Here is an 18359-nt window from a genome sequence, read left to right on the forward strand (position 1 = left end):
CAACGGCCGTCACGAGCAGTACGTTGACCGACGCGGCCCCACACGCACACGGAAACGTCCGCACTGCGGTGGATTCTACGCCACGCTACAGGGGTTAACCTGTGTGTGCTCTCTCCTTTAAACATGGTGAAATTGGCTTACACCCAATTAGCACATTAAAAGGTACTTGTAAGTCCCCAGTAAAATAGTAGTAAGTAAACCCAGGGCCTGTAAATTAAATACTACTAGTAGGCCTGCAGCGCTGACTGTGCCACCCATTTACGTAGTCTTTATATGTGTGTCAGGCTTGCCACTGCAGCCTGTATGAGCAGTTTTAAACTCCTGTTTTAACCTGGTAAAATCAACCTTTTGACATGCCTAAACTTCCCTTTTTAATACATATGTCATCCCTAGGGTTGCCGCTATACACCCGTTAGTCTAGGGCTCAGTGTATTTAAAGCGGTAGACATGTACTTATACATTTATACATGTGCTGGTAATGAAAAACTAAAATGTGTTTTCACTAGTGCACGTTTTACTCTCCCTGCTTCTCCCATGCCTCATAGAATAACATTGGGTTACAGTATTTACTTTTAATATGTGATACATTTTAATTGAGAGCAAGTAGGATTGTCGGGTTTGGTGTCTAAAGAACTGTAATTTAAAACACTCTTTAATGATAAAGTTGGATATCAATTTAAAATTCTGAAAATGCCACTTTTAGAAAGTTGACACTTATAGTATTTTGTACTTTTAGAAAGTTGGCACTTTCTTGTCCCAACCATTTGGTGCGTGCAGCCTGTAACCTGAGTCACATGACTAGGTGCAGCTAGCAGTTGGCCTTAGTGTATTACTTCCAGAATGTGAGTTAAAGGAGGACTAGGTATTGTCAGGATGAGCCATCACTGACTTGATGAGTTGGCGATGCAGCACGTGCAAGGTAAATTGTTTTATTTATTCATTTACTTACGTTACTCCTGTTCATCGTATGTTGGACTCCACTACCCCCCCTGCCCTTCCCCCGCCCAGCCCACCTCCCCGCAGCACTCTTTCGGCGAGCCACCACTTACTTTTTGGCCGGCTGTCTACTTAGTTTGTTCTCCACCCAGCTGCATTGCACAGCTGGGTGGAGAACATGCACAGGCTCCCACTGCCTGTCTGAGCGCTGAACAAGGCCACTCAGACCAATCACAACGCTGCTGTCATGCTGATAACAGCAGCGTCGTGATTGACTTAGGGGAGTCTGCTTCGTGCATTGACCGAGTATGGAGGAAGTGTGGCGGCCAGCAGGTAAGAGCAATTTTTTTTTCTTAATGCCCTGCCTCCCCCTGTTCCACCACTACTGTCCCATAGCAGCTTCTATTGTCTATACCCAAAATCAACCTATTTCTATAACTACTATAGTTTAAACACTTAAGGATGGCTACAAAAATACAAAAGGATAATGTAAAGAATGAAAAAAAGCATTCTCAAAGCAAAATAATGACTCCTCCAGCCTAGCAATGAAATTATGTTATGCAGATTTGTAGAGCACACGATCACACAAGGGGGTATCTAGTGCTAAGCAGGTATGAGTTTAGGCACACCTAGGACCTAATGGAGCTTTTCGAAAAGCCTGGTCTTCCGCTTCATGCAGAATTCAAGAAGTGAGGATGCTCTTATGAGTAGAGGCAGGTCATTCCACAACTAGGAGTAAAGGTAGAAGAAGGCTAAAAACAGTATAAAACAGAAGTTACTCACTCGCGCAGCAGACAAGCGCTGAGCTAGAACACTTCTCTGCACCTCCTGGTACTTTAAAAAAATTATTATTGAATCGCCGAGCACTGCTGCTTTTTAGAATTGGCTTGCTTTTAAAAAAGAAATCCCTCACTTACCCGCACTCATGCACCCGCTGAGACCCGGCATATCCCCGCGCCTCACCGGTCCACCACAGGTTTCTCCCGTTTGATGTGAAGGGAGGAGCGGAATTGTACAACATTTCCGGGTTAGAGGGGAGGAGGGTGCAATGCCATTGGATATTGTATAAAAACAGAAGTTACTCACTCGCTCAGCGGACACGCGCTGAGCTAGAACACTTCTCTGCACCTCCTGGTACTTAAAAAAAATTATTATTGAATCGCCGAGCCCTGCTGCTTTTTAGAATTTGCTTGCTTTTATGAAAGAAATCCTTCACTTACCCGCACTCCTGCAACCACTGACACCCGTCTCCCCGCGCTTCCCCGGTCCACCACGGGATTCTCCCGATTGATGTGGAGGGTGGAGCAGAATTGTACAACACTAACGGGTTAGAGGGGAGGAGGGTGCAACGTCATTGGATGACTAAACTGGTAACACCCCAGATAACCAGATGCTTTTCACCATGCGCAGTGAACGTGTGCAGTGGGTGCGCCGGCGGCGCGCCGAAGGCAAGCCCGTCTGTGCCCGTCCGCGGCCGCGGGCCACAAACCCTGCCCGTTCACCCTCCCACTTTAAGACCTACAGCTTGAACTCGCTACGCAATCTAAGAGGAGAAACTCCTGACTCATGTCACTCTTCATGGGACCCAGGGGCCTAACATATCACTTGCCCACAAAGTGGTTTTCAATTCCATCTCACCCCCCCACCTATAAAGGTGCAACACAGTATGTACCTCTTAAATTGCAGGTCTCTCCCCAAACACTCTTCGGAAATCTCCATGTTACTAGAAGAGTTAAATCCCGACGCTCTGTTTTTGACAGATTCAGAGCCTGATATCATCCGGGCCCTCCCCCAAGGCTATCAAATCCTACGCTGCAACCGCAAAAGTGGAAGGGGAGAGGCCTAGCAGTCATCTATAAAGACTGCTACGGGTGTCGTAGCGCCCCCATTTCCACACCAGACTGTGAAAGTCTCTCCTTCACTATAGACTTCTCCCCCACTAGCACTTTTTCGGGAGTGCTTTTATACCGCCCACCCGGCTACCCGGGGCAATTCTCTAATACCCTCCCACCCATCATATCTAGCTTAGCATTAAGCCCATCCAACTTTACTCTTCTAGGAGATCTCAATATTCATTTTGATGACTCCACAGACCTTATCGCCTCAGGCCTGACCACCAGCCTTTCAGCTCTTCAGCTCAAACAGCTAGTGCTCAAACCAACGCATATCAAAGGTCATCTCCTTGACCCCATCTTTAGCAATAGCTCAGATCTCCGAGTCGGGAAACCCTCTCCCCTTCCAAGGACGGACCACTTCCTTATACCTTTATCCTGGCTCACTCAAAAGTTACATTCTCCCAGCCTCTAGGAAAGCACAGAAGCCGTAACTGGTCGAAACTTCCCATAGCCAAATGGTTGGCAGGTCTTGAAACCTTCAAACCACCCAGCATCCCTAACCCCACTTTGGCCACAAGAACTATAGCAAATGGGTCTCTGAGTCACTTGACTCTGTGCTCCCTATCAGATCTGCTGAACCCAAACGCAGCAATGCGACCGCCCCCCTGGTACTCATTGGAATTACGGAAATTGAAATGCAACTGCAAAAAGAGGGAACGGAAATGGCGTCTTGACTATTCTCCTTCTAGGAAACTAGAATACAGAGCAGCTATTAAAATCTACAAAGACAGAATTAATTGCGCACAGTCGTCCTTTTTTGGGAAAAAAATCACTGAGGCAGCCTCAAAGCCCAAGGAAATATACCGCATAGCAAAAACCCTTCTGCAACTCCCAGAAAAACCTCGAGACCCCTTGAATGTTCAAACACGTTGTAACAACTTAGCAGATTTTTTTCTTCATAAAATCGAAACAATCTAAACTTCCTTTTCCCATCCTTAGACTCCACTCCAGACATGTTCTGATCCAGAGCCCCAGCCTTTACCTACACTTGACCATTTCCCCCTCCTAGACCCCTCTAATCTTGAATCTATCATGCATCAGGTAAAATCTGGCTCCCCTAATGACCCTGCACCACCACGCACCTTACTCCCAGTTACTAGCCATATCCTACCTACCATCTTGGAACTACCTAATGCCTCTTTATCCACCGGCATTGTCTCACCCCCATGGAAACAAGCCATGGTCAGAGTCCTTCTCAAAAAACCTAATTTAGATCCGAACAACCCCACCAACTACCGACTCATCTCCCTGTTGCCTTGGCTAAGAAAAATCTTGGAGAAACATGCCAATACAGTGTTAACAGAGTTCCTGGAAGCTAATAATCTCTTAGATTCCACTCAGATGGGGTTCCGCCCCCTACATGGGACTGAAACCGCCTTGGTCGCAGCGACGGAGGAGGCCAGGAGAATCCTGGACCAGGGAGGCTCTGCAGCCATCATCCTCCTTAAACTAAGTGCCGCTTTCGACACTGTGAGCCACAACCTCCTACTGCACTGACTTAACAGTAAGGGAATATCAGGAATGGCAATCACTTGGCTTAGGTCTTTCCTTTCCAATCGCTCCTTCCAGGTTTTTGAGGGCGACTACATCTCCCCCAGCAAGCCCCTTGGCTGCGGGGTGTCGCAGGGCTCCTCCCTGAGCCCTACACTATTTAATCAATATATGAGCCCCCTAGCCAAGATCGTCCCCCCTTTTGGAGTGAAAATTGTCACCTATGCGGACAACACTCAGCTAGTGGTGGCTCTCAATCCCCCGCAAGCCAAACCCAACTGTCTGAAAAACTGCCTGGAAGCAGTCGCTGAGTGGATGACATCTTCATGTCTCAAAATGAATGGGGACAAAATGGAGCTCATTTTCCTTGGCAGTCCCATTAATACCAGCATCTACCCATTCTGGCCTCCCTGCCACGGACCGGCCCCTGTGCATAAAGATGCGATCAAAAGCCTGGGCATCTGGCTGGATAAATCCCTTAATTTCAACTACCACGCAGCCAAACTCTCAGCCACCTGCTTTGGCTTGCTCAGACTCTTGCGTAAAATCCTTCCTTTGCTACCTTTTCATGCAAGACAGATAATGGACAAGGGTCTGATCCTATCTCTTCTGGATTTCGGGAACGCCCTCTACCTAGGCGCACCCCAGACAACCTTAAACAAGCTACAGATCATCCAAAACTGTGCAGCCAGAACCCTTCCCCAGATCCCCCGCTAACTCCCGGTCAAACCTAGACTGAAGGACATCCACTGGCTCCCAGTGAGGGAAAGGGTTGAATTTAAAGCAATGTGCATTTCTCCCCGAGCCTTCTGGAGAACAGGCGCCACCATTAACCAATCTTTGATAATAGCCTGTCACCCAAACAGACAGCTCAGATCCGGATCTTCTTTCCTGGCCATAACCCCGAGGTTCAAGAGAGCCAGATGTGAAGGCCGCTCGTTCTCCCACAACTCGGCCAGACTCTGGAACTCCCTCTCCAAGAACTCAGATCAGAGCCTAAATTACTCACCTTCCGTAAACTCCTAAAAACCCTGCTTTTTAACAAACCAGAATAGCCTTGAACTGTTGTGTAATAAACATGTTGCCTGCAGCGTTAGGACGCCTGAGGGTAGCTATCGCGCTCTATAAATGCTCTTTTCAATTCATTTCATTTCATTTCATTTCAAGGCTCGATGACCAGATCGGGTTTTCCATATGTGTGGATTTCGTGGAGGTCAGAGTCTGGAAGAGCGGAGGTGTCTGGAAGGTTTGTGAAAGCAAATGTGATTGTTGAGGTATGCTGGGCCAGTGTTATGTAGTACTTGAAAGTGTGGGTGAAGAGTTTGAATTTTGCTTGTTCGTGAATGGGGAGCCAGTAGGTGTGGTGAGATGTGAGTGTGATGTGGGAGTCTGAGTGAAGAGGGTCGCACTCATGGAGGATCCTTGTGGAACTCAGCAGAAGAAGTTGGGGTGTCCAAGGTGTATGGTGCCAGGCTCACTGACAAAGTCCTTCCAATCAGGAAGGAGGCGATCCATCAGAGTATGTGTCCTTGAGTTCCTCATTGCTCAATGAGGATGGGATGGGAGACTGCGAGAAATGCTGCAGAGACGTTTAGGAGAATGAGAGCCGGCGTGTTTCATTTTTCCAGAATCAAGCGGACGTCATCTGCGGCAGGATTGAGGGCAGTGTCTGTGCTGTGGTTTGGTCTGAAACCAAACTGAGTGGTGTTGAGGTCTAAGTTGTCATTGAGGTATTCTGTAAGGTGTCTGTTGATGATTTTCTCTAAGACCTTGGTCTGGAACTCTAGCAGGAAGGAGGGTCTGTAGTTGGTGAACATTGAGGGGTCTGAGGAGTGATTTCTCAGCAATTGAAGGCCAGTTGTATGCTTCCAATCATCTGGGAAGGCTGCAGAAGAGGTGGAGGCATTTACATTGGGAGTGAGCATGGCAATGATGGGTTGCAATCTCTGGAGATGGTGTGGTGGGGCAGGGGTTCAATGGGGCTCCTGAGTGGATGGACTTCCTGGTAGTAGTAGTTTGTCCTGGTGTGATGACAGGCCATTTGGTAAGAATGTGATCTTTGGATAGGATTGGGAGGCATTTGGCACGGTCTGTCAGGTCAGGTTGCCGGCTGAAGTTGCGGTAAATGATGGTGATTTCATTGTTGAAGGATTGAGAGAGATTGTTGCAGAAGTACTCTAAGGGAGTGATTGAGTCGTAGTCAGTCGATGGTGAGGTGAAATCTTTCACAATAGCAAAGATTTATTTGCTTCTGATGTTAGGCAACACATAGTATTTCTCAGTCTCTTGCTCTTGAAGCAGTGGCTTTCCTCTGTGTTCGAGGGATGTATGTCAGTACAACACAATCTTTTAGATCGCGGTTCTTGACATCGCGGGCATTACAACACAAGTTGTTACAACGACTTGCATTGGAGGGCGCGATTTGGGAATTTTATAATTTTATATTCCAACACCAGTCCACGTAACAGTAGGGAAGGTGTTGGAATATAAAACTACAACATTCCTTGTCCAACAGCTCCATCCTGCGCAAGTCGTAGTAACGACTTGCGTTTATAATGGCATCATTGTAAAGGCACTGCGGTGTAAACACCACGTTGTAAACAATGCTCCCCGTGTTCCAGTCATTACACATGGAATGTCTCACTCTGTTTTGATTTGACGTGTTTTATCCTTCCATTGCTCCACTGCTCATTGCACTACATTGCATGGGGCACAATTTGTCTCTCCCTCCCTCTACTTGCTCTTTCTGCTTGCCATTTTTACAGCCCTGCTCGCTTTATTAATTTTTTTAACTGTTCTGCTCTGTGCCTACTTGCCTTATTGCCGCATCCCAATGCTTTGCCAGCCTTCCGCTCCCAATACAGCAGTGTCTGTCCATAGTTTATTGTTTTTTAAACCAATCCAGGACTGCCGTTCCAGCATGTGCAATCTTGGAACAACAATTCCAGAATAGCCACAGTGCACATGCATGGGTGGCCATCGTCAAGAATTATGCCTAAAGCAATTGCAATACCAAAAGTAGCACTGGCAAAACCATTATGACTGTGCCCCACTGTCGCAAGCAATACCTATTGGCTTTGCCAATTCTAGCTAAATCCCACTGCCCTCCAGAAACCTTTGTACATCTTTGGTCCGCAGTGCCTTCATAGTCTTGTTGGTTTATCACAACTTTTGTACTGACCCCCTGAACATTGGCCGTAAAAAAATAAAACGGAAAAAATGCAAACACTGTTTTATATAATGATTTGCCATGGAGCAACAAGAGCGCCATGGGCCCCTTGCCAGGAAGGAAATGGATAGTAAAAGACAGCCATAATTGGGATGCAGTGCCATCCTCATGCTTCAAGACACAGATGCCAGTGTGCCCTTAGTAAGTATCAAATGGCTTCTGACCAACACCTAGAAGAAGAGTCATAAGGTGCTTACTTGGTAAGATGGTTTTATAGCGGTCCTTGCTGGCTCGTCCTGGGATATCTAGTTCCTCTGGATTTACGTAATTGGGTGGGATTTTCTGCAAGAAATGGAAACATGACGTGTGAAGTAGAAGCTGCAGAACAGAGTACTTTTATGTCACATACATGCCAGCAGGAGACTCTTTTCTTCTAGAGGGCCATGACACTTTGTTGGACATTCTCCTTATACATAACAAAGGAGATGCTTAATGGCACCAACATCATATTCCTCTGTGGTACTTCAGGAAGTGCCTTCACAGGACCTGTGCCCTTCAAGGCGGGACACTGCAAAGCTGTTTTTCAACACTCAAACTGAAATGGAGGATGCAGCCTGTTACTAAACATCTGTTGACAGCAGACACAAACATGCAGTTACTAAAAGAAACATGGTGTTCCTCGTTTTAGAAATCCCATTGTATACATCTCAGTAGTTCCAACATAGGTGTGGCAGTTGCTGTTCCAAATGAGACCCTGGTAGTCTTCTTCAGAATAGAAGAAAATCCGTGAAAAGCAGGACTTCCACTTTTAGGAACATTTATGACTCTTTTCCTAAATCAAGTAGCTTGCTATGCAGGGAATAAGGCTAAATTTCCACCGTTTAGGTATACCAAACTTCCCTTCCTCTAACATTAAATCCTAACTGTTTAGTTAAGTGGTTCTTAGGGCAAATGAAGAGTGCAGTGTCCAAGGCTGTACATTTCACTTGGAATGCCTGATTTTTTTCCCTTAAACCTCTTAGACACAAGTTGAAAAAGGGATAGCTGTATTAATATGAATGACCTCATGGATTACCACAATAATTCACAATTTGACGGTGATTCATAATCCTTCTGGCCATGAGCAGATGGGGAGTCAGCCTCCAAAAGCTATGAACCACAGGTTTGGTGCCAGAAGAAGAAAGAATCTACTTCCGAGTTCACTTTGATGTTTAAATATATACACCGTAAATGCAGGGGAATCACTGTTCAAAGGGCATGTGATATCTAGTGCTGTCTTAAGCTGCAAAGGCTTTGCTATCGCATCATGCCATATTTGTTTACTTTTTTTTTTTACCGAGGCGTTTCCAAAGTTTCAGCAACCTTATCTTCCAGTTTTGTCAGGTGCCTTCCAGGGCGACGAGGCATCTAGAGTTTCTTGGAAGCTGCTTCAAGTCATGCCCTGCCCACTTCACCCACGTGGCAAAGTTGAGAGCCCTTTCTCCACCTGGGTAAGACTTATCGGCCTGTTCCCCCAGCTGCGTCAGCTTTCAGACCTACCTGCTTTACACCCCACCCTCCACTGAGACCCTGCTTCACATCTCTTACTGGGTGAATGTGACAGGGCTAAAGGGTGCCATGTTTTCCTGCTCCAACCTGACATTCCGGGGGACATATTTGTCAATAGCTGTGGGCTAGGAAGGCCTTAGCTACACTGAAGAAAATTAGCTGGAGCTGTGAATCTTTGTACGCCTTCACCATTGACAAGTTTCCTGGCTTAACACTTCGATCACTTTTAGTAACACTGCCTCACTCCTCTGATTTAGTTCAAATTGTTGGCCTGTTTCTCACCATAAAAATGTTTGACAAAATCGCATTTCTTATTTAGAAACCCATTTTTCCAATCAGAAATACTGATGCGGCATATTAATTATGAAGGGCCAGTTTTAGAAACATATTTGCATGCTTAACTAAGACTAATGTGGTCTCCTGACCTTAAATGGTCTGCTCTGAAGTGTTATCTTCTATTGTGCTTATGAAGTTAACTACCTTAAAGGTACAAGTAATTGAGTGCGCCATAGAAACAACCCCAACGCAAACGCCCCCTTTCCGCGTTAACACCTACTTTTCTTCTTTTCTAGTGCCCTCTATGCTATAGCTTTCTACATAACTTTTAGAATTTTTCTTTGCTTCTTTTGCAGTACCTCTCTCAATATCTCTGCTCTCGTCTTCAATATCACAGTTTCCTGCCTATTCTACTGGTTATTATCCCTCTGAACTTTGCTTTTGGCAGCACCCATAATATCACCCTTACGGTCCCTCTCAACTTCACTCCATTCTGTTTCAGGATCTCTCTCGCTCTCTCCCTCTCTCACAGTATTGCTTGGTTCCTATCTCTCTGTTTCTTCTTATCTTTATTTCTCCACATCTTTCTCTCAGTTTCGCTCAGCATATCCTGCACCGCAATCCAGAATATGCCTTTGCCTCTCAGAATCTCTCTTTTTCTAACTCAACGCGGATTTAAAATCGTCGGAGGAGATTTATTACTTAAAGATAGCGGCAGTTCTTACTCTGTCTTTCACTCATTAAATTGTGGAATTTTTACGGGAGAATGGAAAAAGAATTTAAAAAAGTGTAACCTCACTGCCAAAAAACTCTCTCTCAGAAAAAACAAAGCCTTTCTCTTAATTCGGAACAGCTGGGCAGTCCATTCTCTTTCCCCACTCCATCACATTGTACCTCCGTATTTCTAGAAATAACTATTCTTTATGTTTTACTACCTCCTCATTTTCTCTCAGTACCTCTAGCTTTTACTTTTAGTCACTTTTCTCTAGTGTTTTTTTGTTTTTTTATGTGCAGCGGTTTGAAATTGTCTCTTGGTATCGTTATAAGGCTCTCCATTTTCCTTAGCATCACTCCTTCTTTTCGGAATCCTTGTCGGCCTTTCCCTGTCTTGCCCTTCCTCATTGTGTATGTTTTCATCCTCTTACTGCATTATGTTTCCTTCGGGGCCTTTCTGTCTTGTCTCTTTCTCTCATTCTCACTCTCGCTACTTCAGAATATCTCTTTTTATCCGCCTCTCTCTCTCTCTCTCTCTCGCTCGCTCTCTCTCTCTCTCTCTCGCTCGCTCTCTCTCTCTCTCTCTCTCTCTCTCTCTCTCTCTCTCTCTCCCTCTCGCTCGCTCTCTCTCGCTCGCTCTCTCTCTCTCTCTCTCCCTCTCTCGCTCGCTCTCTCTCTCTCTCTCGCTCGCTCGCTCTCTCTCTCTCTCTCTCTCTCTCTCTCTCTCCCTCTCTCGCTCGCTCTCTCTCTCGCTCTCTCTCTCTCTCTCTCGCTCGCTCTCTCTCTCTCTCTCGCTCTCTCTCCCTCTCTCTCTCGCTCGCTCTCTCTCTCTCTCTCTCGCTCGCTCTCTCTCTCTCTCTCTCTCTCTCTCCCTCTCTCGCTCGCTCTCTCTCTCTCGCTCTCTCTCTCTCTCGCTCGCTCTCTCTCTCTCTCTCTCTCTCTCTCTCGCTCGCTCTCTCTCTCTCTCTCTCTCTCTCTCCCTCTCTCGCTCGCTCTCTCTCTCTCTCGCTCGCTCTCTCTCCCTCTCTCGCTCGCTCTCTCTCTCTCTCTCTCTCTCTCTCTCTCTCTCTCTCTCTCTCTCTCTCTCCCTCTCTCTCAGTGTCTCGCTCTCCTTAGTTTGGTTTTCTCATTATCAATTGTTCCTGTTCTCGCAGCATTTCCTAGTCTGTTTCTCTTGTTCTCCCTCGTTATCTTCCTCAGTTTCTCTCTCAGTATCACCCGCACCACTTCTCTCAGTATCTCTTTCAATGTTTCCAATGCAAATTTTTGAACATGCCATTGTATACTTTTTTTCGCGTCACTCTGTTTTCATCTGGACATATTTTCTCTTTCTTGTATTTTGTTAAACTGTGTATATATTTACTGTACAGTCTCATATTTCTGTAAAGTGGTTCGGAGAAAGCTCCATAGAAGCTCCACAAAATAAATAAAACAAAATAATGTCAGTATATACAACTTTTCTGTGTATCTCTCTTTCCACCTGTCGCTCTCAGTATTTAACCTTGTCTCTCCCTCTTTTTCAGTATTTCTCTCTACCATTTTTCAAAGAATCTCTTTTTGTCACCTAATAAGGATCGAAGGCTAAGTTGGCTTGAAGGGATTTAAACTTGTGAATCACAGATGACCTCAAATGTCAGTGGGGAGTGCTTAACTTACTTTTATGAACTTGCAGAGAATAACTCTCTCCATTTCTATCCTTCCCTTTCTGCCCCTCTATTTATTTCTCCTTTACTCTTTCTTCCCCCTTTTTCCTTCTCACTCATTTATTCTCTTTCTTTCCTCCTCTTTCAGTATATATCACTTCTGTGTCTCTGTTTCTCTCTCACTTTCTCTGTTCTTGCTGTATGGCTCTCTCCACCCTTCTTCTTTGTGTGCAGCGTTTCCCTCTTTTGATATCTATTTCCCTTTTTATTGAAGTATCCTTTTCTTCCCTTTTGGTATCTCTCTTTTAACATCATCTTCTAATATCTCTGTTGCTTCAGATACCATCTCGTAGGGCTATAATAAAAACATGGATCTCAAGCCTTTTATTTAAATCTTTCATTTAACCTCTGCTTTTATTAATGGATTGAAACAGCAATAGTAATGAGACATACTGCATACTGCTCCTCCAGGGCCTTCAGGTTCTTGGCTTCCTCTTGTAGTCTATCTTTTGACAGCACGCGGCTTGAGGTCCTCAGGAAGTGCAGCGTGATCTCTTTTGGGGTTGTGATGGACAGAATCGGATCAACAGCGCCCAAAGAACTCATGTCCAGGGTCAGCGAGACATTGGACCCTCTCCTGTGTGCGAAGAAAAGGACCAGTTAAATCCTGAGACCATAGCCCCAACAGACTGCAGGATCCACCAATTACACAAGGGACATTGGGAGAAGGTGATGAGAGGCACATAGACAGGTGAGCAATGGAGACTTGAAATAAGAAGGCTGACAATGGAGGCGTGTGTGACCAAACATGTATCAATCTTGTGTTAGGTTGCTAATCCTAATAACTGTGGCAATCATTTTTATTTATAAAATGGTGGGTTTCAACAAAAGAGAGTAGATGGAATAATAGTATTCCCCCAACTTTGACCATGTCATAAATGGCACTGAGTAAGCGAACAATCCTGACGCTCTTTTGAAATTTCAGAGGGTTCCTCTCTCAAGGCATGTGTTCCTTCCCTAAGGATTGCTTTAATACAATGTGGCAAGATGACGCATTTTACAGGGCATTTCTCTAAGAATTCGCAAAAATCTGCATGTTTCCAGGAGGATCTTGAAGGTCACTTATGGAATAATCCAGAAAAAAATACAGATTGCCTAGAGAGGATGTTAGGATTACATCTGCTAAGAAAATCTAGCTAATAGGACCTCAAAGTATGCCTTTGTTAATGCCATTTCCAAATGCAATTAATTGAAAAAGACACATGTTTTACAGTCAATTCTAAAGATGCATTTATGTGATATCCTAATGTTTGTATTGAGTGACAAACATGTTTGAGCCACACAAAATACAAGTTTGGCATTTTCATGACAAGCACGCATGCACGACTGCCCCACAGTGACAGAACCTGACTCATGTATTGCAAACACAATTTATTGATGTTCATCATATGTTAGAGGCAGCTGTCAATTTCCAGGAGTGCACACCTGTTGCGAAGTGCTACAGGCGACAAGGGTGGCCACAGCATGGCATTGTTTGCAACTACTGTGCTCGCTGTGGCCAAAATGTTGACTGGGCATCCCGTTATATGCTAATGAGATCGACTTTATCCCAGGCCCGCATAACGCTTAGAGAGCTAGTCATATGTGAATGACACCATAATGCCCTCAATGCCCTGATTTTTAAAACAATGGTTTATATCAAGCATCTATGGCTACAGTGCTGAAAACATGCAGTGTAGGACCACTTTATGATTATTCGACCATCATTTCTAGACTGGTCACATTATGCCAAGGAGGTAATCACAATGCCTACAACATATGCAATATGCCCCAGGGGGATATATAATTCTAGATCTGGCATGATTCCTAGAATATACATCCCCATCTTAATTACCGTTATAACTTCAGTTTTCAATCGATCTCCTTCATTTCGCATTCTCTACCCCATTGTTTCTGCTTCCATATCACCTGAATCTTTTTTTTCTCTTACCTTTATCTCTGTTCCCCAATTTAAAACTTCAAACTACTGCTACTTCCCAACTAATGATTCTTTATTATATGTCTTTCATTGCTCTACCACACTAGTCTCTTTCTCTTTTCTTTCATCCTATTTTCCTTCTTAAATTCAGCCTGTCTTTCAGCTTTCCCTCTAATGCCTCCACTTCACATTTCACCCTTCTTATCATACTTTTGGTGTCGTCCTTTTTCCCTTTGGTTAACTTTTATTCCATTTTCTGCTCCCGCGTATTTTGATTTCAACCCCCTCTTATGTTTTTTCTTTCTTGTTTTCTTTGTCTTTTTTGCTTTGCTCACCTGATCCACTTGTTTTCATTGTTTCTATTTCATTCCTTTATTCCTTTTGTTAATTCCTCAATATTTCTTTATGTGTCCGTTTAAAAAAAATATATATGTTCTTACTTGCTACCATCCTCTTTCTGTCTGCAGACTTTATAGTCACCTTTCTTGCCATTGTCTTATGTTTTTCATTTTCTTTCTGCTTTTCTTTTCCTAATTTGTTTTTTCTATTTTACCCATTTTGTTTAATGACTTTGTGCTTGTTTTAGATTTTGGTGATGGAGGAAAGGCAGTCAGGGTTGCATTTACCTTGACATCCATCACTTAGTCTTTACTCAACCTGCCAAATTGAGAGTTCGCCACTAACATGGCAGTTAACTCTATGGATTTTTTTGACCCACCATCATGGTGGTTCATACACAGCCTTTGAAAGATTTGGTGTGCACCCATGGTTGGTAACAGACTCTTATACCAATCTTTTGAAAGTTTTCCATTTATCAAAAATTAAAGGCCCTATTTAGAGTTTGGCGGAGAGGGTACTGTCCTCAATGGTGACAGCAAGCCATTTGACCACCTACGCTAGATTGGTTGGATGGTCAGATGGCTTACCTCCAATGGACTGTATTCTGCCAGCCATTGAAGCAGGATGTTGGAAAGCAGCCAGAGAAGGCTCCATCATCTACAAGCTCTTAGTCTGCCTAACCATGAATCAGACAAGTGGACTGAAAGTTTCAAAAAGAGGGTACCCTGCCTCCACTACAATTGAGTAACCTCTCTGCACACTCTAAATCGGGCCCTTAATATGGTTCATTCATTTATATTTGCATGCATATTTCTTCTTATCCACTTTCTTTCTACCCCAGCCTTTGTTTCACTCATCCGTTTTCCACCTTGATCTTTCTAGTTCTTTTTTCACTTTCGTTCTTCCTATCCTTTCTTTTCTGTTCTTTTCCTTGAATCTTTGTCTTTATTGCCTTCTTAATTGCATTTGAATAGCTCATTTCTTCTTTCCTCATCTTTCTTTCCATCCTCTAGTTTCATGCTTTATCCTTATTTCTATTTCCCTAGCCAAATTCAATATTTTCCTAGTCACTTTATTTATCCGTAATTGTCTGTCTTGCTTAAATCTATTCCTATTCTTTCCATTTATTTAGACATTAATCCTTCCAACTTTTCTTCCTTTTTTCTGTTTTATTCACTTTCCATACCTTTCACATTTCTTTACATCTGTGTTACCTCTTGGATTAATTTATTCATTATTCCCCATTCATTATTTCTTTGTTGATTTGCTCTGTCATTTCTTTCTTTTACTTTCTCTCTCTATTTCCTTATTTCTTTTCTTCCTTCTTTCTTTCTTTCTTTTTTTCCTTAATCCCTCCCTTTCTTTCCCTCTCTTTTTTCTTTCTTTCTTTCTTTCTTTCTTTCTCTCTTTCTTTCTTTCTCTCTTCCTTTCTTCTCACTCCATGTGTTTTTTTATTTCTAGCTCGTTCTTTCCCTTTTCTGTTCTTTTAGCTCTCTCATCTCTATTTCTCTTTCTCTTTTCTTTTCTTTACTTTCATCTTATCTTTTTATGTTTCTTTAATCATTGCTCCTATCTCCCCAATCCTGTCAATTCTTCACTTTAAATTACTACTCCTTTCCTTCCTTTTTTATCTTCCTTGACTTTTTTCTAGTCTTCCTTCATTCTTTTCTCCATTTACAGTTTCAATGTTTATTTTCGTACATCTTTCTTTTTACTTCCTTCATTCTTTTTCACTCATTAGTGCTCTCTCCCTTTTGCCATTTCTTTCCTGTTCATTTTCACTCATTCTATCTTTACTTCTTTATTCTGCTATTGTTCTTTCTTACTATGTTTCTTTTTCCTTCCATTATATTTCTTTTTCAATCTGTTTCCTTCTTTCAATTCTTTGTTCATCTTTTCTTTACTTCCCACTGTATTACCTTCCTATCGTTTGTCTTTCATTTGCCTTCCATCATTGTTTCCTTCATTGTACTTTTTCATGTCCTTCTTTCTTTCCCTCTGTTATGCCTTCATAATTACATTCATGATTTACTTTGTTCTCTATTCATTTGCCTCACTCATTTCTTTTTTCTTTGCCTATTTCAATTTTTTATTTTTCTTTCTCAGTGTTTTTATCCTTCAGTAGATCTTAACCTTCTGACTTCTGTGGACTGCCACTTAATCATTACTGGAAACAGGGGACTCCAACTGAATCATTATTGGAATCTAGGGACCCTCACTGAGTCATTACTGAAATCTGGAGGCCTCAGACTTGACTTTTCCTATGATTTAAACTGCAAAATATTGCACAAAAAATACAGAAAAAAACATTCCTCAAACAAATACACAAATGATTAAGTATCTCATTTAATTCACAATCAAATATAAAAAAATCAAAATTCTAATAGGAAGTTTACTAAATTGAAAAGAGACCATGCATTATCCACACTATCATGCATTGCCCCGGCATTGCTCCCACAAATCAATATTATGATATTAACTTAATTTCCAATTGTACATTTTGCTTTTTTATGTATAGATACTTTATTAATCTGCCAATATTATTTAATTTTTTAAGCAGTCACGAATACCCAGAGTAGGCATCACAGATTCCCATTGTCCCCAGACCAGAGGTTATCATTTATTTAGGAACATATTGTCCAAAAAACAAATATGGACTGGTACTGGCTCTCTTTCCTAAGGAAATGGACCAATTTCTTCTAAAAATAGACTTCAAAACTGATGTTCAAGCCCTCATACTCTCATTTCTGGATTGTGTTACCTGTAATGTCCTTCTCCATGGCCTTACAGACTCCAAACTGGCACACCTTAAGAGCATCTTATTTGCTGCAGCCCTTCTTAGCCAGGGCATGCATAAACATGATCACTTTGCCCTCAACCTAATGGAACTCCATTGGCTCCCCTTGCTGGCCCTCACCATCATTAAAACCAACTGCATTGTTTATAAAACCATCACAACCAACAATCGTGCTTAATTGCAGAGAAGGTCACCATGTCTGTTGGTTCTCAGTACTCTTACAGCCAGGACACTATCAGACTGCAGTCTCAGAGGTGTGAAAAAGAAAAAAAACAAGGCTGCAGGCTTTTCTGTTCACGCTCCCAGGATCTGGAACAGCATCCCTGAATCCATCCAATTTAGGAAAGAGTCGAAGGTGCACCTCTTTAAAAAACACTACATCCACCAACCAGCTACCTCTCCAATTACGCATTACTTGTCTTAGATCCTGTAGACTAGAGCTTTCCACTGCATTTTGGCTAGGATTTTGCTATAGCTATACCACGTGGAAACACACATACAATACTATTGAATGTAGTTGTGCATATAACCAGAGAAGTAAATAAATTTGATGTGGTCCTGCATCTAATTAAAGCCTATCCCTGCATCCTCCTCGGGGATGCTTGGCAAAAGAAATCTCCTAGAACGGGAACAGGGTACTAGAGAAGGTGTAGTGCCTTACTGAAGACTGAAGCTGGATATACTACTCCATAGTTATGATTCGTATTGAACTGTACAGTATTTTTTTTCTGTGAAACTAAATTACATACTTTTATAAAAAGATAAGCACAGGGCTGAACCATACGTTATTGTGACTGTTGACTATATTTCCCACACTCTACCTTGTTGAAAAACCATTACTGTAAGAGTGAAGTCAATTAAAGATTGTAGTTGGTCAATTTTGCAGCAACCTAGTAGAACGGCCCCAGGAAATCAGTGGTAAATGACCTCGACCACCACGGTTGTAGCCCTGTAGCACATGTCTGACATGTGACCAACCCCACAAAGGGGTCTGACATGAATATATCCTGTATTTCTTTACATCAAAGGACCATTGCTACAGCATTGAAACAAGGGGGCTCATGACCATATTACTGGTGTAAAAAATGGTCTTCATAGAGGTGACCCGATTGCCCTCGTTCAGAACTATTCAGAATGTCTCATATGTTTAAATGGAAGTTTTATATAATTATATATTTTTTTATTTTTGATATAGCACAAACTAGACACAAAACATTGGGTATCATAGCGCTTTAAATGAGTACCAGTTTCGTTACAGATGGACACATTCATTTTTGTTAGACATTGGGAGATTAAGTGATTTGCCCAGAGTCACAGGATGTTGAGCGTCCTTGCAGAGACTCGAACCTGGTTCCCCAGCTTCCAGGTTGATCGCTCTAACCGTAAGGCTACCTCCTCTCAATAATGAATTGAAACAGCTTTCTGACCTATGACTGTCAACAATTACAAATTTTACTAATCAAATTGAAGTATCTTCCTCATAAATTCATTTTTAGCAAACTTTTATATGTATTGTGGATCTACTTATACATATGTGTAGCTTATAGGGAGTGTGAAATGTTTATGGGGCAGT

At 42.8% G+C, this 18359-nt stretch overlaps 1 protein-coding gene across 2 annotated transcripts in view; it reads right to left on the minus strand.

Annotated features, from left to right (window-relative positions):
- PTPN7 (protein tyrosine phosphatase non-receptor type 7) overlaps positions 1-18359 on the minus strand; it is a 418932-nt gene that overhangs the window by 184214 nt on the left and 216359 nt on the right. For both annotated transcript variants that reach the window (XM_086923125.1, XM_086923126.1), the window contains 2 exons: positions 12126-12309; positions 7749-7833 (listed from right to left, as the gene is read on the minus strand). In XM_086923125.1, the coding sequence (XP_086779251.1) occupies positions 7749-7833; positions 12126-12309 (269 nt within the window). The remainder of the gene's footprint in view (positions 1-7748; positions 7834-12125; positions 12310-18359) is intronic.

This window comes from Lissotriton vulgaris, chromosome 5 (genome assembly GCF_964263255.1).
Source record: "Lissotriton vulgaris chromosome 5, aLisVul1.2, whole genome shotgun sequence".
NCBI lineage: Eukaryota > Metazoa > Chordata > Amphibia > Caudata > Salamandridae > Lissotriton > Lissotriton vulgaris.